The sequence below is a fragment of the Brassica napus genome, chromosome A10, assembly GCF_020379485.1.
Source record: "Brassica napus cultivar Da-Ae chromosome A10, Da-Ae, whole genome shotgun sequence".
In the NCBI taxonomy this organism is placed as follows: Eukaryota; Viridiplantae; Streptophyta; class Magnoliopsida; order Brassicales; family Brassicaceae; genus Brassica; species Brassica napus.
Genome location: NC_063443.1, coordinates 11298687 through 11324152, shown reverse-complemented (window position 1 = coordinate 11324152; position 25466 = coordinate 11298687). Strand labels below are relative to the sequence as shown.

The window sequence follows — 25466 nt, the reverse complement described above, 5'->3', positions numbered from 1 at the left end:
AGGCGGGATATTAGTTAATTTGATATTCACTAAATGCTCGAGTTGAAATTTGTTTTAAGATTCAAAAATTTGGTTATCTGTTATGTCTTACTTATTAATATGCGGTGGTATAGTTATTTTTCGATTATTCTTGCTTTGATATTGTATCAAATTAACTAATTGTCCAACTCATAATTATAGATGTACAAATGTGGATTTGTGATAAAGTTTGATGACAATAATGTTTTTTTTTTTAATTCTTATTCATAGTGGAGTGTGTATGTGTCAAAAAGAGGCCTATAACAACTTTTATGTTTTTGTGTATGGATTTTAAATATATATTATTTTGTATAATGCATAATTGCTCTACAACATTTGCTTATAGACTAAAAAATTGTATTCTATATTTTTAAAAGAGAAAATATTTAGTCTAGAATATAACATGGACATATGTATTGACTATATATAGAAGTTGAGTGTTATTTTAAAATGACATATGTATAGAGATTTTTCAACCATTACTTCACTGGCACAAAACATTTATAATTGTAAATACCTTCTTTTAAAAGCAAAACTAATAAAAGCGTGTATAACAAATGTATTTTGATATTTATTATATGCATCAAGTTATAAAGGTTGGAAACATTGCAAAACTGTTTGGAGCAAAGTTTTTAACTTCATGATCTTCATCTTGACGTCAGTTCAGTGTCGACCATGGCCACAAGTAGAAGAAACATGGGTTCACGGGAGAGAGGCGAACATTTTCTTTATATATATAGATCCCTACTTACACAATCATTAAAGATGGTTACATAATAAGGCCAACCAACAAAAGTTGAGAACATTACCATTAGGACATTAGAAACATCATCAACAACAAAAAAACAATGATCCCTACAAATTAGATATCTCGGAAATTTTGATTTCACAGATATATATATATATATATATATATATATATATATATATATATATATATATATATATTGAAACAGAAAACGTGAAGCAATTTAATGAAATCAAGTACCAAAAGAATAACCGTTTATAGACTTTCCCTTAGTAAGGTTTCTCGGCCAACGTAGTTACCCGGAGGGTCGTAGTTACAAGTGATGAAAACTCCAGCACCGTTCTCACAGACTACACTTGCGCACTCGAGCTTTTTGGTGTCACGCCACACTATCTGAGTGTAGTGACCACACATTTCACTTCCATCACACGAGTTGGTGTTGAAGTTGTAGGAGCTGCCTTCAACGATCCATGAATGCACCGCAAATCCTGGTGCCCAGCTCGAGCCACTTCCTAGAACAAGTTCTCACCATATGGGCCAGTTGAATGGGTCAACAAGCAGTTCTAACGCCTCTGGTTCGCCCACCATGTCGCGTAGCTCCCTAGCTTACCATCCTAAACCAGTGGAGACAAACCTAATAGCAAATAAGTTTTTCAGCAAAATCAATAACATTAACATTATCTTTTTCTGCTAAAGAATAACATCATACAATATATAGGAGAAATATTGGTAAAGTCATATATACACTATATGTAAAAGTAAAAGTAACCCCAAGAATAACACTGGAAACCGAAATACCTCATTCAAGGTATTTACAGTATCCAACCATAAACGAACTAGGAGGACTCCAACCTGGTCTCAGCTGACCAGGGCTGATCATGGGTATAGTCAAATGAAACATTGGTCTAGGATCCCTAATATTTTTGAAGAAAATTATATAGGTATAAATTTCTAATTTATTATAAAAAATTATCAATTTTTTTACTAAATTTTTTTCAGCCCCCAAAATCTTAAGGCCGGCCAACAACTAGGATTAACAATGTTCACAAATAATAAATACCTAATCTAGATCGAAGAGCGTTATGTGGGTAAAAGAACAGTTTTGCAATGGAGTTAGCCAGCAGTCTCGAAGTAGTAAGAGGCCGATAAACAGGCTTTGGATCCCAGAAGTGGGATCCATCATCCATGGCTTAGGGACGTAAGGGGTAGGTAACTGGTGGCCTTGGACCGTAATAGTCTGCATGTACTGCTTGAAAAGCGACCAAGAGAAGCAAAATTGTGAAGACAATGACTAGGATCATCAATGAACTTGTAACGTCCTGACTGCCCATGGTTAATGGGCCTTCCACGCCAATTCACTCAGCCCGTGGGCTTCATTCCATGCGACAGACGGTTCGTTAATTTTTTCAAGACTCGAAAGTCACTCGAAAGTCTTATTTATTGGCTTTGCAATCACCATATACTCTCCCTCATGACATTCAAATTCCAGTCACCAGATCTGAAACCATTTCTCTATCTAAGGATTTAATCCTTCAGATGGTTCTCTACATTCCATAATTCAATTTCAACCTCCTTAGCATCATCAATGCTTTAACTCGAAACAGCTCCATCCATTTCTATTCTTTTCTCTTCCACTTCTTGTATTTCTTTTCTCATAATCTTTTTCTTCTTCAGGAACATATTATGGACTCCATGATTGGGAAGAGTACTCAAAATTCTTAAGTTAATTCAACTCAAAACTCAAATATTAAAACTAATAACATAAGTTATCTTTATGCATTGAGGTTTTATGAAACATATAGCATATATTCAAATATATATTTTTAATTATTTATGAAATATTAAAAATAATTAATATATTAATTTCTTTTAAACTTAATTTATGTGTATTTTCACAGTTTTAATATGAAATCATTTCAAAATTATTATAAATAAATATACGTATTATTTTAAATTTAAATCATTTAATTTTTAGTCCTAAATTTTTTTAAAACTTTTTCTTATATATATATATGCATATATTGATATACGCTTCAAACACGTATCCGCTTCGTAATTTTTTATAAAATCTCGCTTCGGCGCTTCCATACGCTTCCGCTTCCACGTACCCGCTTCCGTTTCGATATAACATAGGATTCACGTGGAATATAAAATGACAAAAATCTAACAAAAATCTATATTATAATAGAAGAGTTTTTCTATACTACAACAAATATCAAAAGGTAATATTAAAATATAAGTCAAGAAATAGTTATCGGAGTATACAAAAATGAAATTAAACAAGTAATCACTAACATCAAATGACAAATAGTCATTTTTGCATTTTTTAAATCAGAATCGTGAGTTTCTATCGTTTCCATTTTTTTTTTTAAACATTTATTGGTAAATTCAATTTCTTTATTTTATTCAAATACAAAATTTTAAAATATAAACATATTTATAGTTATTTTATTTATAAAACATATTTCTATTCTAATTATAGTTTATAATATAAACCGAATTAAAGTCCTGAAAATATGTTATTTTGTATTTAGTGAATATAATATAAACATTTTATTTTAAATTTTATTTGGATACTTTGACTATATTTATTATATGTTTTAATTACATAGTCATTACTGATTCTATAAAAATTAAATAGTTACTATTAGATGATAATATAAGGTGAAGATAGCATATTAATAGATATAAGATTAAATAATATAAATATTTAGATAAATCTACCATATAATGTAACGTGGGATATATTTGTAGATATTTGGACAATATTAAAAATAAATACTATATTTTGGCATGCATTCCTGTGCGGGTGTTTCTTAAAAAACAAATATTTTTTTTAATTTTTATAATTTGTTTTATATGTTTGAATGTATATAACAGTACTTACAAATATTACATAGTTATTTTATATGCATATTTTAAACACAACAATTTTGATCGACACTAATTTTATTTATTGTCTTAAACAGTCAATACTGTTAGCCGTCTTTATATATATAGTTATCTATTTAGATGTAAGTTATATTAAAATGCATGAATTAAATAATATTTATTATACATAATAATGTGACAGTTGGTGATATTTATTCATTATTTACATGTGTATTATACATTTTTAGTTCTTAGTAATAAGTAATTAGGTATTAGATTTTAGGGATAATTTGAAAAATGCTCTATTTAGGATTTTAAATTTGAAATATACACCTTATTTTTTTTAGTTTTGAAAACTACACTTTTTTATACGTGAAAAGACATATTTGTCCTAGTTTTTGTTTATAACTAAAATAAAAATAAATAAAATTTTGAATTATTTATGTTATGAGATAAACACGAGTTAGTAACTGGAAATAACAAACAGATAAATCTTCTGAAATATTCAAAGGTCTAGCTTTACAAAAACAAAATCAGTTTTAACAAAAAACTATATAAACAAAAATTATACAAAATACGTTGACGATTTCACTATAAAAAATGATTTTATACAATAATGCAAGAAAATTATTCCTCATACATTCGAACTTTCTAGCATTCCTTCGTGTAGTTTAATACATGCTTATCTTTCATTGCATATATGATCATTTTATGATATTCAGTTGTGGATAGCAGCTATTGCATGGTCACATTAAAAAGAAATGTTCAGGGAATAAAATAGCAGGAATGAAAAGGAATAGTTGTTTCTTATCACTTTTAACAAGGAATACTTTTGTTCTTTAATTCTCTACTAAAAAAAAAATGAAAGGGAATGAGAGGAAATTATTATTCCTTGTGAATAGTGATTTTTTTCAGGAACGTTAGGGAATACATTATTCTTCGCCGTTCCCTGGTCACCATTCATACTGTGTTTTAGATATTTTATAGTTATAATTTGGAATGAAAATCAGATTTTGTATTTTGCACAGATATATAATTTGGAATTAAATTGAAGCGAACATGGTTAAGATAGGATTTATAAGATAATGGTGACGGAAAGCAGCCAACGAGCTAGTGATGAGCAAACCATGAAATATAGATAGCATAGTTATTTAATATTTTACATCCTAAAAGTATTCTTGAAAATTTAGTAAAACTTTATTTTGTCACTGCTTGCCAATAGAGCTCAATGATAGTAGCCATAGCCTAGCTAAATTGCATGTCATATCTATTAATCTTCTTATTGAAAATGAAAATTTAGCGTGAGGAGTTTAGAAAATATTGTGTAGATATCAGATTTAATAAGATATTGTGTATTAATTTAAATATTAGAAAATTATGATAACAAAAATATATTAAAACAATGGACATTTAAGTCAATTTACATATATAGAAGTGTAATTTTCAAAAAAATTAAATAATGGTATAGTTTTCAAATTAAATTTTCATGCGAATGTATTTTTCCAAATTTTCCCTAGATTTTAACTTTACGATAAAAATCACATTAATTTAAATTTTTTTCTACAATCAATAATTACTTAATTATTTGGTTCTTTTAGATTTTAAATAATTGATTACAAATTTATGTACACTAATCATATAATGTGATTAAAAATTACATTATTTTATTCCAATAAATATTTTAAAATATAAACATAAATATATTTATAGTTATAGTTATTTTATTTATAAAACGAATTTCTATTTTAAATATAGTTTATAATATAAACCGAAGTCCTGAAATATGTTAGTTTGTATTTAGTGAATATAATATAAGTATTTTATCTAAATTTTATTCTGATACTTTGAATATATTTATTATATGTTTTCATTACAATGTCATCACTGATTCTATAAAAATTAAATAGTTACTATTAGATGATAATGTAAGGTGAAGATAGCATAGTAATACATATAAGAATAAATAATATAAATATTTAGATAAATCTACTATATAAAGTAACGTGGGATAATATTTGTAGATATGTGGACAATATTATAAATAAATATGGTAGAATATTTATATTAGCCCATTATCTTTATTTGGTAGTCGGCGACAAAAAAATCTTTATTTGGTAGTCATATAATATGGTGGTACGTTCCACTAATTATGGTCCACCTATCGTTATTTGTAGTATTTATAGAATTTTTTTTTTGGGAATATTCCCCTAGTCACACTGAGACTATTAACCAAAATGTAACGGCATAAAATGTAATAGTATTGTTAAATTAAGTGTAAATCTCAAGAATTTTTGTTTTTGTTATTAATAGTATTGATTTTTAACATGTTTTGCATCACTAGTTATAATCAAGGGCGAAGCCAAAACATCAACTATGGTGGTATGTGCATCCACAAAATATTGAATATCAAAATATTTAGTATGTTTAAATATATATCGTCAGCTAGATGAGATGGTTATACGATGTTGTGCATCGATAATGCTTTCGGGTTCGGGTTCATTAACCAATTTGTCATTTATTTTATTTAGTACAATTATCCACCCATGATAATTCAACTTTCTGTATAAGAAAAAAAAGTTGCACCTATCAAATATTTTTTAAGCAACTTTGCTTTCTTTAGTCAGGAAATTGTTCACTAATTTTATGTTAAATCAAAATCAATGATTCTTCAATTATTTTATTTTATTGCTAGATACTGATTCCACAATTTTTTTTTCTGAGAAAGATTCCACAATTTTTAGCATTAGCTTCTTCTAAAGATTGGCACCTAATCCTCAAAATACAATTTGTGTGTCAACTCTTGTATCCGGACGCTGACACGAAACCACAATTTCATGATTCCACGATTCCACGATTTTGGGATCAAGTAACAGTTTCATGAATGCGCTTTTTTTTTTAAAAAAAAGTAACAGTTTCATATTCTGTAAGAAATCAGTCTATCCCAAAACCGAAAATTCGATTGGATTTTTATGAAATTCTATAACTCTGCACCAAATTTATATGTTGTGATTTTGAAGTATAGTTTCAAATTTAAGAAAGCTGAAATCTTAAATTTTGATGCATATATTTATATACTTATGTGATTGCTTATTTAGTTCGGGCCTCGGCTAGAAGAGTATAACATGTTTGAGCATGTTAAAACAGAAAATCCGTCAGGCCACAAACTTCCAGTTGGGAGTGATCTGTGAGGGTCCGACACTTGGATAGAGTGTTGTGAGATTTATATTGGTTCCAACTGAGTGATGTGCCTTGTCTAGGACGGTACCAAAATTATTTCTAGGCATCATGCAAAGACACATATGATAAAGCTAACATCCTCAACCGTGTGAGATACAGTAGTGATATGCTTCTTCAGTCGGCTTTTTGAATTTTTTGTCTAGAGTTAATATAAGCGGAAATGTATCGGGTTGGATAACCAGTGATAAGATGCAACTTCAAAGATCGATGATAATCTAACCACTCACGAAGAGTGGATAGTTAGATTACTTGATTACTTATTTTGAACTGCATAGTCATTGCCATATTCGATCTTTGAAGCTTGATTGATGAATATTAAGAGAATGATTTAATTGTTAGGGAATCTTGGCTCAGTGAGTAAACCAGTTGTTCATTAGACTCTTTGTTATGCAGGAAACTATAGAGGTATCTCGGGTTGTGGAGTAGTGCTGATGAGGTAGTGTTTATACCTTTTCAAATGAATATATATATATATATTGTAATATGTAATAAGTTGAAAGTGGTGCTCCTTATATATGTCTGATGTTTTTTTAAACCTAAGTATATATGAATAATAAAGGTTTATAAAAATATTTGGGTTCCATATAATATTAGTCATAATTTGGGACGAACCAGCTAATGGTTTCAAACTCAAATTACACATCCTTAACGTGGAATCATTAGAAAACTCGTTCTCGAATATTTGATCTTAAAATTTTTGATTTGATCTGAAAATTTCAAGCCGAGTGTTCGAGCACATTATAATAACATATTCGTTCTAGTTAAAGTTATTTAGTTTGTCAAGTATGTTTTTATTTGATTATTGCACGGTAAAATAATCAACTTTGATATATACCTAATTAAGAGTGTTACACTCCCAACCTGCTAGCTTTCAGCTTTAAAATATGATATTTGTGTGGGAGGATAATATCCAGCGTAGGTAACTTTTGATAAGGCTTACCTTGTCAGCCTACTATGATATTTTATTCTATATTAGGTAACTTTTGTTTTTAATATGTTTGGTGATGATGATTTGGCCTTACAGTGCTATGAACAATCACATTTTTTGCCTATAAAATTGGTAGCCTAAGTTGATCGACCCGATAACATTGACGGTGAAGATAGAAAGCATGGCAGTTCTTGGAGCAAGACATGGATCTCAACTTTCTCTTCCTTCTCGAACCAAACTGTTTCGGGAAATGAAAATCTCTCGCTTTCCACTAACGTCATTTCCCCGTAAGAAAGCAAAGCATGTCTCTTTGAAGGCGACACCGACTTGTGATGGTCGAACGTTCAAGAAGATGTCACCTTCTGAATGGAGTAATCACTTCGACTATGTTTCCATTGATGTTTCCGTGAGTCTAATAAACATTTACATATATTATATATCACTTGTTATTTACAATCTTTTTTAGGAAATGGATGCACTTAAGAGAGAGATATATAGAAGCACTAAAGCCGAATGTGGGCAAAATGTTCATGTCTCCCAAAGGCGACGACTCCGTGAAGAAGAGAATCCTTAGTATCTATTTGCTGGTGAGCCTTGGTCTTGCGTATCATTTTGAAGATGAGATCGAGGAGAGTGTAAGAGATGCTTTCGAGAAGATAGATGAGATGATGGCTGGTGAAGAAGACTTGTACACTGTTTCCACCATCTTCTGGGTGTTCAGGACGTATGGTTACAACATCTCTTCCGGTAATATATATATATGGCCATGTTATATAGTTAGTTAATTATATACCATTTTTTTGTTTCTTCTTTAAATTAAAATGTTGTAAGATGGGCAATCCGATTTTTTTTCTAATAGTATACAGTAGAAACTCTATAAAATAATATTCAATAAATTAATAAACATCATAAATTAATAATTTTTTCTCATCTTAAGTTATGCCGGTTCAAAATATAACACAAATAATAAAATAATAAAATAATATATATTTTTAGAAAATTATATGTATGTATATATGATTCCATTAAAATTATAAATTAATAATTTATATGTATGTACATTTTATATAAGTACAAACAAACCATTATAATTTTTGTTTTATACTATTTACAATGGAATTATTTTTATATTTTATTAATATTTAATATATTTTGATGAGATTTAGTAATTATAAATTCTTTAAAACATATTTATACACTAAATAATATAATAAAAACAATATTAATGTCGAATTTCACAAATTTAATTAATGTATATACACTAAACTCAAATATTTTTCTTATTTAAATTTTTTTTAAAATTATTTTTTTTATAAATTAATAAATATCATAGTTCCAATAATATTAATTTATAGAATTTTTACTGTATATTTATCTTGTATAATTATATATAGAGGTATTCACGAGATTCAAAGAAGACAATGGGAAGTTTAAGCAATGTCTTACTAAGGATGTGAGGGGTATGTTGAGCTTGTATGAAGCCGCTCACTTGGGGACGACGACTGAATACATAATGGATGAAGCTTTGAGCTTTTCATCAAAAACCTTGGCCTTGATAGCAGAAGATCATATGTTCCCGTCTCATCTCTTAAGGCATATACAAAATGCCCTTGCTCTACCTCAGCGTTGGAACATGGAGGTAATGGTTGCAGTTGAATATATCCGGTTCTATGAACACGAGGTTGGTCATGACGAGATGATACTCAAGTTTTCCAAGCTCAATTTCAATTTAATCCAGCTCCATTACCTTCGAGAACTCAAAATACTTATAAAGTACGCCAAGATTCAATTGATTTATATAAATAAATATATATATCCCTTTTAGGAAATTTTTCTCATATTCTATACATACTTGTGACGCAAGGTGGTTCAAGGAGGCCTATGACTTTGCATCTAACTTGCCACGTTACTACAGAGAAGTAATCGTGGAAATGCACTTCTTTTCACTAGCGATGTTCTTCGAGCCCCAATTCTCACGTGCGAGGATTATGCAGACTAAGTTTTACATGGCTGAAATGATTATTGATGATACATGTGACAGATATGCTACCCTTCCAGAGATTGAAAGCCTTGTAAATAGCTTGGAAAGGTACACTACTTGTTGAAATTCTTCTGAAACAGTGATGGTCATGATGACGATGATGATGATATGATGTACAGGTGGGCTCCTGATGATGCCATGGATTCTCACCCTGGTTTTTTTAAATTTGTGTTTAAATTTATGCTGGATGTCTTTGAAGACTGTGAGCGAGAATTGAGGCTACAAAAAAGATCTTACAGTGTGGAAGAAACAAGAGATGAGGTAACCAATCAATCAAACATTATTTTCAGACCCAGCACATTGTAAGCAGCACATTTTCACTCGTGTTACTATGTTTTCCTGTTAAAGTTTCAGGTCACTTATACATAGGATGTCAATTTGGGTGTCCACGTTCAGATGGGGTTGTCTAAATCGAGAATTCCATTTTATTGATATTGATGGTATAGACCCAAAAAGACCACGTCAAAATAAGGCCAAACCCGTGAGATCCAAAAAAACTACATTTTAACATTAAAATGTGATTTTGCGAGAAAATATGACTTCGGACGGAAAAAGTGATTTTATAGTTTTGGCGGAAAAACATGATGTTATGATTTTGACGGAAAAACATAATTTTACATAGCGAAAAACCATGATTACATGGATTTAGCGGGAAAATGAGTTTGACCAAAATGAGATTTTACGGTTTTAGTGGAAAAACGTGATTTTGTGAATTTGACGAGAAAACGTGATTTTGCAGACTTGGCGAGAAAAAATAATTTTATGTTTTTGGTGGAAATCATGATTTTATGTTTTTCGAAAAACTTGATTTTACAGTTTTCACAGGAAAACATAATTTTCCTCAAAACAATTTAACTTAAGCTTTAAGACGTTTTGGCTATCCAATAACCATGTGATCCAATCCATTTAAGCCCATCTTTTCGCAACACAAATTTAGATTTTACTGATTTACATCCACGTCTAAATGAATATGTTCATAAATGGTCTATTATATTTTGAAAACGACCCGCCCATGGGTAGAGTACCAATTTGACATCCTAATTAAACACATATTTACATTACTCGTACTTCTAATGTGAGATTTATTGTAACACATCCTCTTGGGATGACTCAACTTAATCCTATTTAGGATCGACAACATAGACCACTTGGAACCATCCTATACTTAGATCACTAATCTATGTTTGTAAGATTTATGTTTCCTTACTTTCTTTAAAAAATATATCTCAACTTTTACATATGTCCAAACAATTGGTTGCAGTATAAGCTATTCGTGAAATCCAATCTTGACCTTGCCAAATTGGCACCAGCGGGTCACGTGCCTAGCTTTGAAAAGTACATGGAGGTTGGTAAAGTGGAGGTTGGGGGATTTATAATTCTCGCAAGCGCTTTGATGGGTATAGATGATATGGATGAAGTTCAAGGCTATGGCTGGTTGAAATCCAGATCTAAACTCCTTCAGTACTTAGCCGAAATGCTGCGTCTTATGAATGATAAAACCGGTTTTGAGGTACTTGAAAATGAAATATATAAATAAGAATGTATTATTTAAAATTTTTATCATGTAATGATACATTAATATTCATTAATTTTTTTAACTTACTAACTTTGTATTTATTTAATTACCTTGAATAGATTGACATGAATAGAGGATATGTCACTACTGGAATGAATTGTTATATGAGGCAATACGGGGTTGCTGAAAGGGAAGCGTCTAGAGAATTCCAAAATATGATTGAAAAGACCCGTAAGCTGATGAACGAGGAGTTGTTGAAGACAAGTGATGTACCACGTAGAGTTTTAAAGACAGCTTTGGACTGTGCACGCACGGGCTGCATTGCCTATAAGGCAGGGGAAGGAGTAACCAATCCCCGTGGAAAAATCACAAAGCATATCATATCGTTATACGTTGATAAGATATGTCTCTGAAGAATTTAATTGGACTATATATTGTATTGTTTTCTTCAGTTCACTAGCGGAAGAAAGTATGATGGCCTTTGTGATGTGACATGATTTTCCGTTCACTAAGTGATCGTTGTGGAAGAAATTTGAAAATAATAAAAAGTGTTTGCATGTGTAGTGTTCTTTTGGTGTTTTTAATAATAAAGTGAACCTTATATTTAATTTCAACAAGTGATTAGTCGTAATGGAGAGGTTGGGTATTGCAGTTTACCTAATGCTAGAGCTGTAAATGGGCTCGTCCACGTCCATTAATATATATCCATTTGTCTATTTATTTTTTGTGGACAGGGATTAACCATGTTCATTAAGGACCAAACCTATTAACACCCATATTTATATGGACTACCATGAAGTCCATAGTAGACCATATAAGAAAATTTTAAATTTCAATTTATCAGCCTACAAATACAAATGAAAGTTCATTATATTAAAATTCATCCATAAGTACAACAATATATAAGTTTAAAAGACCACATAAGTAGCATAAGTTCATACATAATTTCATAACTCATTAGATTTTGCAGGAAATTGTGTTTTATAGTTTCATGGGAAAATAAGATTTTGCGGGAAATTTTGTTTTTACGGTTTTGGCGGGAAATTTGTCTTGTAGTTTTGCCAAAAAAACTCAATTTTGTGATTTATGCGGAAAACTCGAGTTTTGCGTTTTTTTGTGTGAAAATCTCGATTTTGGGAAAAAAACTCAATTATGGCGAAAAACTTGATTTTGCGATTTTGGCATAAAAAATTGATTTTGCAATTGTGGTGGAAAACTTGATATTAAGATTTTAGGGGGAAAACTCATCTGATTTTGATAGGAAAACTCGATTTTGACCAGAAAAACTCAATTTTTTGGTTTTAGCGGAAAAATTTGATTTTACGGTTTTGGCAAAATACTCGATATTAAAATTTTAGCAGAAAATTTTGATTTTACGATTTTGGCAGAAAATCAAATTTTAGAAACCCTAGCTTTTGTGATCATTGGACCGACTACGTCTACATAGTCCAAATCCACTAACACCCATTGTCTTGTGATAATCCGCATTAATAATCCGCATGGACAAATGGCAACCAATGGTCAGCCCACCCATTTGATAAATATACCTAATGTAACATGTGAATTGATTTTGCTGCAACAATTAATTGCTTGATGCCTTAAGCATTCAGTTCAAGCTTCTAGAAAACGTACAGTGTGATAGAAAGTCAGCCTTTCTTATAGCTTTAATAATAAAGTTAACCACATACTTATTTTCAACAAGTGGTTAGTTGTAGCAATTGATGTATTGGGTTTTTATCAGGTTTTAACTCGTTTTTCAGTAAAAAAAAATGATTAGTTTTTCAAAGTGTTTTAGTATTTTCAGTCTTTTTCGTTGTTCTTCAGTTATACTACATGTACAGGTTCTCTTGTCGGAAAAGAATGTGATTAAACAGGAATTTGGAGAAAAATGGAGCATTGGATCGACCTAAGCTGGAAATTGGTGAGGATCGATCGACCCATACATTCCAGATCAAGGGCAAGGACTGAAAGATCCACACCACTAGCGGTCAATCGTTGACATGTCGCAACAACTTCCATATTGATGTAGATAAATATTTGGTATTCTCAGAATCAACGGATTTCTAGTTCTATCCTATTAAGCTTCCGCTACATCACATATTCATTGAGAGACGCGTTTTGAAAAACCTAAAAACCCAACGAGAGACTCATTTTTATGTTTTATCTTTTGTTTTCGTCGACAGAAAACTTGTGAGAGAGATTGAGAACCAATGTGGTATGCATCTATGGCATCTCGGTGGAGCCATTCTTGCTGTTTTCCGCCTATTTTTAAAGAGTCTCAGGACTTCTCATGCTCTTCCTATTCCAAATGAAAGCTCTATGTTGACGAATTCGTTGTACCTATTGAGACCTTTTCAATGTCTTGTGGTCGGATTAGGGAGCCATTTATTCCACATGCGTTAGAGCCGAGTATCCCCATTGTAAACTGTATGTGTCATTGTCTCTTGTTGCTTTGGAGGCTCTCTATCCCGTCTGGTTTTAGGATCTTGGGTATGTCAGAGTTTCTTCGTTTCGTTGGCCGATACATGCCTTGCCAAACCTCCTCTATGTGTCGCTTTATGGAGTAGCTTTTGGTCATAATCTTCGTCTTTGCTTTGTCCCTAAGCCTAATCCCTTTGTCTTGCAGGTTTTCACTGGCGAATTAAGTTTGGGCTTTGGTTTTGGAAACTAATTGATGTTGTAGCTCTGTTGCTCTGTAGTTTAAGTTGTTTTACTATTTGAAAATAGCTTAGACCTACTTTAAGAGCGTAATAATCTTTTCTTTTCTTTTTTGAGGTTTTTATGTTCAATCTTACTTCTGAAGCAGACTTGATACAAATAATTTATCACAAACTTTCATTCAGAGTTATGATATTCACATATTTAGTAAAAAAAAAGGAAAAAACATCACTTAGTGCACTAGGATTCTATCTTCAGTTTCGGTAATGCTAACGGATTGAAAACAGTAACATACTTATATGTTATAAACTAAGCTTCGGTATTCGGTGGTTCTGTGGGATTCAGTTTGGTTGGTTCAGATTTTCAGATTTTCAGATTTTCGGTATTATACTTATAAGTTCCATTTGGATTTTACTAATTTATGGGTCGGGTTCGGTTCAGTTCCTTTCGGATCCGGTTTGCATCAAATTATAACCAATGTCTGAAACCGCCAAAAAATATTTTGAGACAATTAGCTAGATATATCAATTTTGGACCAAAATTAGCAAAATACCTCATTCACTAGATAAAACCAAAAAGTTATGTAGCTTATTTTCAACTCTGTTGAAAATGCCCCCCATCACTAGCCACGTTAGGAAATAGAGGAATGATAAACAATATTTGCAAATCTTAAAGTACAGTATCATACACTGCTGGACTACTATTAGGTCTAGGGTATGATGCTTTTAAGCCACATGTTTTCAATTGCTCTTCCCATATACCAATGAAAAATACTCTAAGATTTACATGATATCAGCAGTTTATTGTAGTAGTTGAGGAAGTGAAGTTTACATATGTAAAATCTATGTAATCATATTAGGTGTTAAACATATGTATATCACGCATTTAGAAGTGGTACGTCTAAATCGTGAACCCCACTTTTTAGAGTAATTTATTGGCATTTACCAAGAATTTGATCATGTATAGAGGGGTTTTTATTAGGTATTAAACATATTGAACATCTGGAGAGCCTCCTATTAGATTCCTATCTGAAAATAGTTTATGTTAGAGTCTATGTAGTCTTATTAGGTGCTAAATATATGTGTTATTGCACATTTGGAGGTGATACGCCTAAGTTGTGAACCCCATTTTTTTAGAGTAATAAAAGCTAATGATATTTACCAAGAATTTGAACATGTATGGAAAGCTTCCTATGAGGTGTTAAACATATGGAACATATAGAGAGCTTCCTATTAGCTTTGTATTTAGAAATTGTTCATGTTAAAGTCTATGTAGTCCTATTAGGTGTTCAACATATGTGTTATCACACATCTAGAGGTGTTACGTCTAAGTTGTGAACCCTATTTTTTAGAGAAGTAAAAACTAATAACATTCACCAAGAATTTGATCAAGTACGGAGAGCTTCATGTTAGACGTTAAACATATGGAACACATGAAAAACTTCCTATTAGCTTCCTATTTGGAAATTGTTCATGTTAGAGTATATGCAGTCCTATTAGGTGTTAAACATATGTGTTATCACACATTTAGAGGTGATACGTCTAAGTTAGGAACCCCACTTTTTAGAGTAATAAAAGCTAATGACATTCACCAAGAATTTAATCATATATGAAAAGCTTCATGTTACGTGTTAAACATATGGAACACGTGAAGAGCTTCATATTATTTGTAAATTGTTCATGTTAGAGTCTATGTAGTCCTATTAGGTGTTAAACATATGTGTTACGCGTAACTTGGGAACTCCACTTTTTAGTGTATGGGAACTCCACTTTTTAGTGTAAAAAAGCCAATAATATTTACTAACAATTTCGTCAGTTATGTCTGGATTTTGTTATGCGGGATCACCTTGGGAGGCATGTGTCGTCACTATTTTAGATGCTACATATGTTATTAACATGTAGTTGTAAGTGTTAGAGATTAAGATTACAAAATACTTAGATTATACATGTACACATCCGGTTAAAAGAAGCATTAGACTATTGATAATTATGGGGTAAGCTTCTAATAAAAAAGTTGCAATATAATTTCGGGGTCAGAATAAACAATACCAAATAACAACTAAAAAATAAAATAGGTTCATCAATGATTTCTCAGATGGTGGATTTTCCACATGATACTGTTAGCAAATAACCTTCGGGATCAAAAGCTTCAAGAATGGATTTTGATTCTCTTTTGTTTGTGGTATGTTTTTATTCTTTGACTAATAAATTCTACACCGTAGTGAACATGTGCCCCGACAGCTGAATTGCTTCCATCTTGCATAAAAAGAAACCCTGTTATGTTAATATGATAAAGCTCTGTGTAATATATTAGTTTCATCAAGATTTAGTTTAACGCATTAACATTTTAAAGATGTACTAAGCTTAAAACTTACTGTAATTGGGTCTTTTGAGTCTTCTCAACGCTTCAACAACTCTCGTTGGAATGGTAAAAATAATTTTTTTCTGTATCTCTAGCTTTCGAAATTTCTTTTTTCTTTTTATATATCAGAACATAAATAAAAATAATGGTGATACAGAGAATAAATTAGAAAATCATCTTAAATTTTTGCTATGGACAATAGAAGATAACAGTTCTGACACCATATATTGAGTGACATCTTTAGCTGATATCTATAAAAAGCTAGCTTGGTATGATAAATTCTAGAATATAAGAAAATGAGTAGTTCCCAATACAGTGAACGGATAGTTACCCAAATATTTATATAGACCCTAGTTTCTCAAATATTTTTAAAAACTTAAAAAATAAACAAAAAATACTTAATATATATAAATTATTCAAAAATCTAATCAAAAAATAATTAAACTATCTAAACTAAATAAAAACATTTAAAATATACTACAAAAAATTAAAATATTTTAAAATATATAAATTACCTTCATATATATAAAAATATTAACATGTTTAACTTATTTCGGATGTATTCGGAACCCGAAATCTAAAATACCAAGATCTTAAATCCTTTTTGGATACTTTTTTTATAACAGTTTGAGTGCGGTTTTGATTGATCGGGGGTAAAGTTCGGGGTTTCGGTTCGGGGTAAAAACGCTTAGGCAGGCAAGCATAAACTAATAAAAGTAAATGTTTTTGAAAAAATCATGTATACCGAACCAGACCACAGAATTATATGTCCACCCTAGTTTTGATTCCGCGAGGGGAGCCAGAAAGAAAGGAGTAACCGTAAAAACAACAAAAGAGTTTAGCTCCTTCCTCTCTCAGTTTCCCACCGATAATGTCGCCGGTAACAGCCACACTCCTCCGCCACCGTCTCCGCCACTTACGCCACCACCACATCAGGCTCAACTCCACCGCTGTTCCTTCTCATTTCAATCTCCCTCTCGCTGTTCCTTCTCATTTCAATCTCCCTCTCAACCACCCTACCTACTTAATCTGGTCGGCCAACACTTCCCTCGGCAAAACCCTCGTCTCCACCGGCATCGCCTCCTCCTTCCTCCTCCACCAACCTTCCTCCTCTCCCCCCGCAGCACATTCCTCAAAACTCCTCTACTTGAAACCTATCCAAACCGGCTTCCCTTCCGACTCCGACTCTCGCTTCGTCTTCTCCAAGCTCGACTCCCTCTCCCTCCGTCTCCGGATTCCTCTCTCCATATCCAACTCCGTCCTCCGCTCTTCGCGCCCCGTAGCGGAAGCGTTGAGACGGAATATCAAAGTCAGCGAGAGTGGGATGTGCGATTTGAACTTCTCGGAGGAGAAAACTGTCACCGGCGCGCCGGAGCTTCTGTGCAAGACGCTGTACGCTTGGGAGGCGGCTATCTCTCCGCATTTGGCGGCGGAGAGGGAACACGCAACGGTTGAGGACTCCGTAGTGTTAAAGATGGTGGAGCAAGAGATGGAATGTGGAAGTAAAGCAAATGTTCTATGTTTGGTGGAAACCGCCGGTGGAGTGGCAAGTCCGGGGCCATCGGGGACTCTTCAGTGCGATCTCTACAGGTTAACACTTTATCTTCTTCTCCTACGGCGCCTAATAATAACAAAAATCTCTATGTATATGTTTTTGTTATTATTAGAACCACACCGCAGTTATTCTTCTGCAGTCTGTTACCATTCGGACTCATAGAAGGAGATAAATTTGGTTAATATCTTTTTTTTTTTTGAACTTTAGGCCTTTTAGATTACCGGGGATTCTCGTTGGAGACGGTAGGCTCGGTGGTATCTCCGGGACTATTGCAGCGTACGAGAGTCTAAAACTTCGAGGATACGACGTTGCTGCTGTTGTTTTTGAGGATCATGGACTTGTTAATGAAGTTCCATTAACCTCATATCTAAGAAACAAGTTGGTGCCTTTACTTGTTTAGTTGCTTTCAGTTTCCCTTTCACGGTTTTTTATTCTTGTTTGTACATGTTTGGATTGTAGGGTGCCTGTGCTTGTGCTTCCACCTGTTCCCAAGGACCCTTCGGATGATCTTATTGAATGGTTTGTTGAATCCGATGGTGTGTTTAAGGCTTTGAAGGAGGTAATGGTATCAGTTTATTTGGAGAGAGTGGAGAGGTTAAACGGCATGGCGAAGCAAGCAGGGGAGGTTTTCTGGTGGCCGTTTACTCAGCATAAACTTGTGCCTGAAGATAATGTGACGGTTATAGACTCCCGATGTGGTGAAAACTTTTCAGTATTCAAGGTTTGTATGAGAAGATCCTTTAATTTTGTAATTAGAAGAGTCCTAATCAAACTGGTAGCTTTATTGTTTCAGATATGTGCATCTAGAATTTGCTGCAAGTAATGAGACGTGTGACTTTCTTCATTTTCAGGCTTCCGATAACAATTCTATTACCCAGCAATTTGACGCTTGTGCAAGCTGGTGGACACAGGGGCCAGATCCTGCTTTCCAGGTCATCTGTGGCCACTGTTCTCTAAGTTTTATGATAACTATCATTCCCTATCGTAAATCTTAATGCTTATCTTTCGTTGTGGTGAATCTTCTGAAGTTTATTTTGAATATTTGTTTAGGCTGTTTCAGGCTGAGCTTGCTAGAGAGATGGGTTACACTGCTGCTAGGTTCGGGCATGTTATGTTCCCTGAGAATGTATATGAACCTGCCTTGAAATGTGCTGAGCTCTTATTAGATGGAGTGGGAAAAGGTTTTTAAGTTTGTTCTGTCACGTTTCTATTTTCAAACATTGGGGGGGAAGGGCTAATTAGTTTTTGCATGCAGGCTGGGCTTCTCGAGTATACTTCTCGGATAATGGATCCACAGCAATCGAAATTGGCCTGAAGATGGCATTTCGTAAGTTCTGTGTTGATCATGAGACCCTATTCGGTCTTTCTGAGGATGCGGAAGAGAAGAAGCATGTTGATGTTAAGGTACAATTATCTTGCTAGTGCTCAACGATACTAAGACACTTTACTGTACCTGTTATTGAACAATTGTTGCCACTGTGATGCTTACTAAGATGCAAGTGTTGCCCCTTTCGTGGCAGTTCATCCGTTTCCATATGCAGGATTATCCTTATTTTAGGTTCTAAAGTAAAAAGTTGATGTTTGTTCTATTTTAGGTCCTAGCTCTTCGGGGGTCTTACCATGGAGATACTTTAGGAGCGATGGAAGCACAAGCACCATCACCTTATACAGGCTTTCTCCAGCAGCCGTGGTAATGAATTTATTATTGTTGTCATGATTCTTACTTTACTTCCACTATTTCATCTTCCGAATCAAGCATTCTTGGATGTCTGCATCTTCTGCATAGCAACCCGCCCATAGTATTGCTTAGATAGAGATGTCATCCCTGATGGATTACATCTGTAAATTCAGCTTCTTTCTTCCATATCTTACGCACCCACACTTATTATCTTGTGCAAGCTTTATTTATGATGTTATTCTCAGCTTTCCCTTTAATCAGGTGCGTATCTGTTTTTGCACTGTAGGTATACTGGAAGAGGCCTGTTTCTGGAGCCTCCTACTGTCTTTCTCTCCAATGGAACCTGGAATCTCTCACTCCCTGAAAGTTTTTCTCAAACTGCCTCAGAAGAATGTGGAAGTAAATATCACACCTTCTTTATGTCATCCAACAGTTATTATTACGTTTCCTTTAGCTGTATAACTTAGTACTCCCAAACTCTTGCAGCCTTCACCACTCGGGATGAGATTTTTGACAAGAGTAGAGACACATCAGTTCTTGCAACAGTCTATTCGACCTATGTATCAGAGCAGTTACAAGAGTATTCCGGAATTTCACAATCCGCCCATGTTGGAGCACTGATAATAGAACCAGGTATGTTGGTATTAGTACGACTTTGAATAGTTAACCTTCCAAATATACAGTAAGGTTCTTGAATGAATGTGGCAATTTTTTTTCTGTAGTGATTCATGGTGCTGGGGGAATGCACATGGTTGATCCGCTTTTCCAACGAGTTCTTGTCAATGAGTGCCGTAATAGAAAAATTCCAGTGATTTTCGATGAAGTGTTCACAGGTTTTTGGCGTCTTGGAGTAGAGGTAGTGTACTGTTACTTGATTTTGATGTCATCTTTGTTATAGATATTTTATATTACCAATATTCCATTTACATTCGGCTGACAAGTGGCCATGACTTTACCTAGACTACTGCTGACCTTCTCGGTTGCAAACCGGACATAGCTTGCTTCGCCAAATTGCTGACTGGTGGAATGATTCCATTGGCTGTCACTCTTGCCACAGATGCTGTATTCGATTCATTTTCTGGAGATTCAAAGGTAATAAAACGAAAGTGGAAGCCTAGCCATTACCAAAATATAATCTAATTCTGCTTGAAGCCATCTAACTTTCTTTATTGGTTGTATAGCTTAAAGCCCTGCTTCATGGTCACTCATACTCAGCTCATGCTATGGGTTGCGCAACAGCAACTAAAGCTATAGAATGGTTCAAAGATCCAGAGACTAACCATAACATCGATTCACAAAGAGGAACCTTAAGAGAGGTACTAGGACATTCCTATTCTTCAGTTAACTTAAAGACTCAAAGTCCTGACACAAAGTATGGAACAAATCTTAAAATGGGTTTCGATCGTACACTTTCTTCTTGCAGCTGTGGGACGAAGAACTAGTGCAGCATATATCATGTCACTGTGCAGTTGAAAGGGTGGTTGTATTAGGAACCCTTTTCGCTCTAGAACTTAAAGTAGATGCTTCCAATTCCGGGTAAGCTCTCAAATGACATTATATCCTTGTTCTCTTGAAACTGTTTATGTTATCCTCGTTGTATTGAACAATCCTACATTGGCATGTCTCATCTCAGGTATGCTTCCTTGTACGCAAAGTCCCTTCTAGAGATGCTCCGGGAAGACGGTATTTTCATGCGTCCTCTGGGAAACGTTGTATACCTCATGTGTGGCCCTTGCACGTCGCCGGAGATTTGCCGGCGGTTGCTCACTAAACTTCACAAAAGGCTCGGAGAATTTAATAGAGCATGAAAACCCAAAACACACTCTCCATGTTAGCTCTTTGTTGTATTATTAATCACACCTTTACTACTTTGTCAACATACTCCGTATTTGTTTCAAATTAAAGTACTTTTGGACTTGGGAGTCTGAAATATTTAGTGGTAGGTAGATTAGATCATCACGAGATGTATGGTTTACGGAAATTAAATAATTTTATAATCGAAAAAGCTAAATACACAGTTGATATAAACAAAATTATCTTATGATACTTTGGTCGACATAAGAAAAAAAGTGGCTTTGGGAAAAGTGTATAACCTTAAAGGCCGTAAATGCAATCTGCGGCTGCGATCGAATTGGACAAGGGGTGGTGAATAATGAAACACTATTACACAACGTTTTTGTTTTAATTGAAAACGACAACAATAGCTATCAGGTAGACCTTACCGCACCGGATTAAAGCCCAGTAGAGACCAGTGCCAAAGCTCCCAATGAGTCGCCATAGTTGACTTAGACAGAGATTAACCCCAAAAAGAATCCCAAATCATCGATCGAGAGAGAGAGAGAGAGAGAGAAGAAGACCAAAACGAGGAGACTAAAACCACTTCCTTCCGTCGTTCACTACTAATCGTGACGCCGACGGTTATAAATCGGGGAGATACTCTCTGATTTCGCCGTCTCGATCAACAGGTACTTCCTTCTTCACTTGTCTCTCTTCGTCTCTTCACTTGTGATCTCAGACGTTCGAAGGGTGTTTTGATTTAATAGACTTTCGATATTGTAATGGTGTGGTTGCTTGTATGTGATTTTGCAGATCTAGGAAGGAAGTTATTGTTGTGAGTGGAGAAATGAACAAGTAGAATAGAATAGAATGGATAGAGGTAATGACAACATGAATAGAAATAAAAGGAGTTTGGATGGTAACAACGGTGATGATGGTGATCAGCCTGAGCGAAAACGTCCTGCTCTTGCTAGGTTCTTTCTCCTCCTTTACTTCCCGTTATTTTTTCAGAAAGTTTCTAACTTTGTGTGTTTTTTTTTTTTTTTTTTACTGTTGTGGCAGTGTGATCGTAGAGGCTCTCAAAGTAGACAGTTTGCAGAAGCTTTGCTCTTCTTTGGAACCTATTCTCCGCCGAGTTGTAAGATCTCTTCCTCTTCTGGGGATCATTTACTCTGCTTTTACGTGTGTGCACTATGCGTAACTCTTGTCACCTCAATACTATGGATCTGTATTAACACTTTCACAGCCCAGAAATGGGGATTCTTTGTTTTATGTCCGGTGCTTAGAAATGAGCTATTCTTTGTTAAAAGCGTTAATGTAGGATTCTTTTTGAGCAGGTCAGTGAGGAAGTGGAACGTGCTTTGGCCAAATTAGGACCTGCTAGGCTTACTGGAAGGTTAAATCGAAAACTGCTCATCATTGTATCTTTAGTAACATTCTTTTTCAACGTTAAGTAACAGTTACACTGAGGTTTGTTATTGGTTTGCAGTTCTGGGTCTGTGTCTGGGTCTTCTCCAAAGCGAATTGAAGGTCCGGATGGCAGGAACTTACGGTTACAGTTCAGGTCTAGGTTATCTCTCCCCTTATTCACAGGAGGAAGAGTTGAAGGAGAGCAGGGTGCTGCAATCCATGTCGTCTTGATTGATGCCAACACTGGGCGCGCCGTGGTATATGGTCCAGAGGCTTCTGCAAAGCTTGAGGTTGTTGTCCTTGAGGGTGACTTCAACAACGAAGATGATGAAGGCTGGACACAGGAAGAATTCGAAAGCCATGTCGTGAAAGAGCGTCAAGGAAAGAGACCGTTGCTGACTGGAGATTTGTATGTTACTCTCAAGGAAGGGGTTGGAACTTTGGGCGAGCTGGTTTTCACCGATAACTCGAGTTGGATTCGGAGTAGGAAGTTCAGGCTTGGTTTAAGGGTTTCTTCTGGGTGTTGTGATGGCATGCGCATACGTGAGGCAAAGACTGAAGCTTTCATTGTTAAAGATCACAGGGGCGAATGTATGATCTTAAAAGTTTCTACTTCTATTTGTTCTCAGTGTACGGTATGGTGTTTACTTCTTTTAGTTTGATTCACATTTTGTTTATGTGCAGTGTACAAGAAGCATTATCCACCTGCTCTGAATGATGACGTGTGGAGACTGGAGAAGATTGGTAAGGATGGGGCATTCCATAAGAAGCTAAACGCTGCAAGAATATTCACTGTAGAAGACTTTCTGAGAACAATGGTCAGAGATTCTGCAAAATTACGTACTGTAAGTGCTTTTATTGTCAATTTTTGTGCGCGTGAAAGATACTATTCGTTGAGTTTATCTAAGCCATGGATAATTTTATATGTATCCTTGTTTATATAGATTCTCGGAAGTGGAATGTCAAACAAAATGTGGGATGCACTAGTAGAGCACGCGAAGACGTGTGTCCTGAGCGGTAAGCTTTATATCTACTATGCTGAGGATTCGAGGAATGTCGGCGTTGTGTTCAATAATATCTATGAGCTAAGTGGTCTCATATCCGGGGACCAATACTACTCTGCTGATTCACTTACTGAAAGCCAAAAGGTTTGCTGCATGTTCCTTTCACTTGAAACACCCTTTATTTAAACTGCAACTTATGGTCTAGTTAAGCTATGATTCACAACTATCTTCTGTATTGATTCAATGTTAATTAGCTGTGTTTGAACTGCATTCTTTCAAAGTCACTGAAGGGAGAGATATATAACAAATTTCAATTCTGTTTTTCACTTCTGTGTTCTGAAGGTATATGTTGATGGTCTGGTGAAGAAAGCATATGACAACTGGAACTTAGTCATAGAGTATGATGGAAAATCTCTCATAGACATGAAGCAGCCTCAGAGATTGGGTATTACTCAAGCTGATGAAGCTAATTACTCAACTGCTGCCATTAACCATCCAATGCAGATGGCAGGGCAATCATCCTCAGTGCCGGCTAATCAACCTCCAGTGCTTTCAGATTTTGCTATTGGAGGTTTGTGAATTGCTGTCACTCCCATAAAAATTGTGTTACTGTACTAAATCTTATAAGTTTGTTCAATTCTGCAGGGTATGATCAAACTATGGCGACAAGGTATCCTCCGTATCCCCAGCTTCTAGTCTCCAACCCGAGAGCACAGTTTGAGGTTGCTTCAGGCGGAACAGCGCAGGATCAGCTCATGGGAAATCTACATCAGGGTCAAAGCTCCATGAACAATCAAAACATGAACGGTATGCTTGCTCTCGGTCCTCCACAGGCATCCACGAGTGGATACCAAAACATCAACTCTTCTTCAGTCCAACAGGCAAATCTCAATCCTTTTGAAGACTGGTCGAACCACCGCGAGAGAGGAGCGGAAGAGTTCTTCTCAGAGGAAGAGATCCGTCTGAGAAGCCACGAAATGCTGGAGAACGAGGACATGCAACAGTTCCTCCGCCTATTCAGCATGGGAGGAGGAGGGGGAGGAGGTAATGGCTCTGCTTCACATTTGCAGGAAGATGGGTATACTTTCCCGTCGTTTCTACACACGCCTCTGCAAGGTTATGATGAAGACCGTGGTCGATCAGGCAGAGCTGTTGTTGGGTGGCTTAAGATAAAGGCAGCAATGAGATGGGGTTTCTTCATCAGGAGGAAAGCTGCTGAGAGGCGTGCACAGATTGTAGAGCTGGATGATGATGACGAAGAATAGTCTGGTCCTTCTTCATCATGATCGTATCATACCTTCATGATGATGGTAACAACACTACTGACTCAAAACAGTGTTTACCAACTGGAAACTGAATCTTGAAGGCCACGAGGCAGCAGCAGCGCGAATGGAGGTGAAGTGACACAGGTATTGTATAAAAGGAGTGTACAGATAGATTCAGTGGATGTGTTGTGTTTATGAAGCAGGAGACTTCTAATATGTTTGATCGACTCATTTAGACAGTAGCATTCTTAAGAACTGATTTTGCAGTCTTAACAAGTAGAATCTATGTCTTTTTTTCTTCTTTTTTTGATACTCAAGTAGCCTTGTGTTCCACTAAAGACCAGTGTTATGTTTCTATGATTCTTGCTTGATTATTAGTTGGTTGTGTTCTGGGAATTTT

At 34.6% G+C, this 25466-nt stretch overlaps 2 protein-coding genes and 2 pseudogenes across 2 annotated transcripts; 3 read left to right on the top strand and 1 right to left on the bottom strand.

Annotated features, from left to right (window-relative positions):
• Window positions 1-1021: 1021 nt before the first annotated feature.
• Window positions 1022-3908, bottom strand: LOC106359150 (annotated as a pseudogene).
• A 3958-nt stretch (window positions 3909-7866) lies between these two features.
• On the top strand, window positions 7867-11851 carry LOC125579187 (annotated as a pseudogene).
• A 5266-nt stretch (window positions 11852-17117) lies between these two features.
• LOC106402127 (bifunctional dethiobiotin synthetase/7,8-diamino-pelargonic acid aminotransferase, mitochondrial) lies at window positions 17118-21528 on the top strand. Its single transcript, XM_048742941.1, has 14 exons — window positions 17118-17968; window positions 18141-18311; window positions 18393-18654; window positions 18785-18865; window positions 18994-19114; window positions 19189-19337; window positions 19529-19623; window positions 19898-20010; window positions 20098-20244; window positions 20334-20467; window positions 20572-20703; window positions 20793-20927; window positions 21035-21147; window positions 21245-21528. The coding sequence occupies exons 1-14, from the start codon at window positions 17250-17252 to the stop codon at window positions 21417-21419; spliced, it is 2547 nt and encodes an 848-aa protein (XP_048598898.1). The 5' UTR covers window positions 17118-17249; the 3' UTR covers window positions 21420-21528.
• Window positions 21529-21824: 296 nt separating this feature from the next.
• Window positions 21825-25462, top strand: LOC125579185 (calmodulin-binding protein 60 B-like). The gene is made up of 9 exons (XM_048742942.1): window positions 21825-22076; window positions 22201-22361; window positions 22450-22525; window positions 22725-22783; window positions 22877-23388; window positions 23482-23642; window positions 23742-23945; window positions 24144-24372; window positions 24447-25462. Exons 2-9 carry the CDS (start codon window positions 22258-22260, stop codon window positions 25064-25066), a joined length of 1965 nt encoding a protein of 654 aa, XP_048598899.1. The 5' UTR covers window positions 21825-22076; window positions 22201-22257; the 3' UTR covers window positions 25067-25462.
• The last annotated feature ends 4 nt before the right edge of the window (window positions 25463-25466 follow it).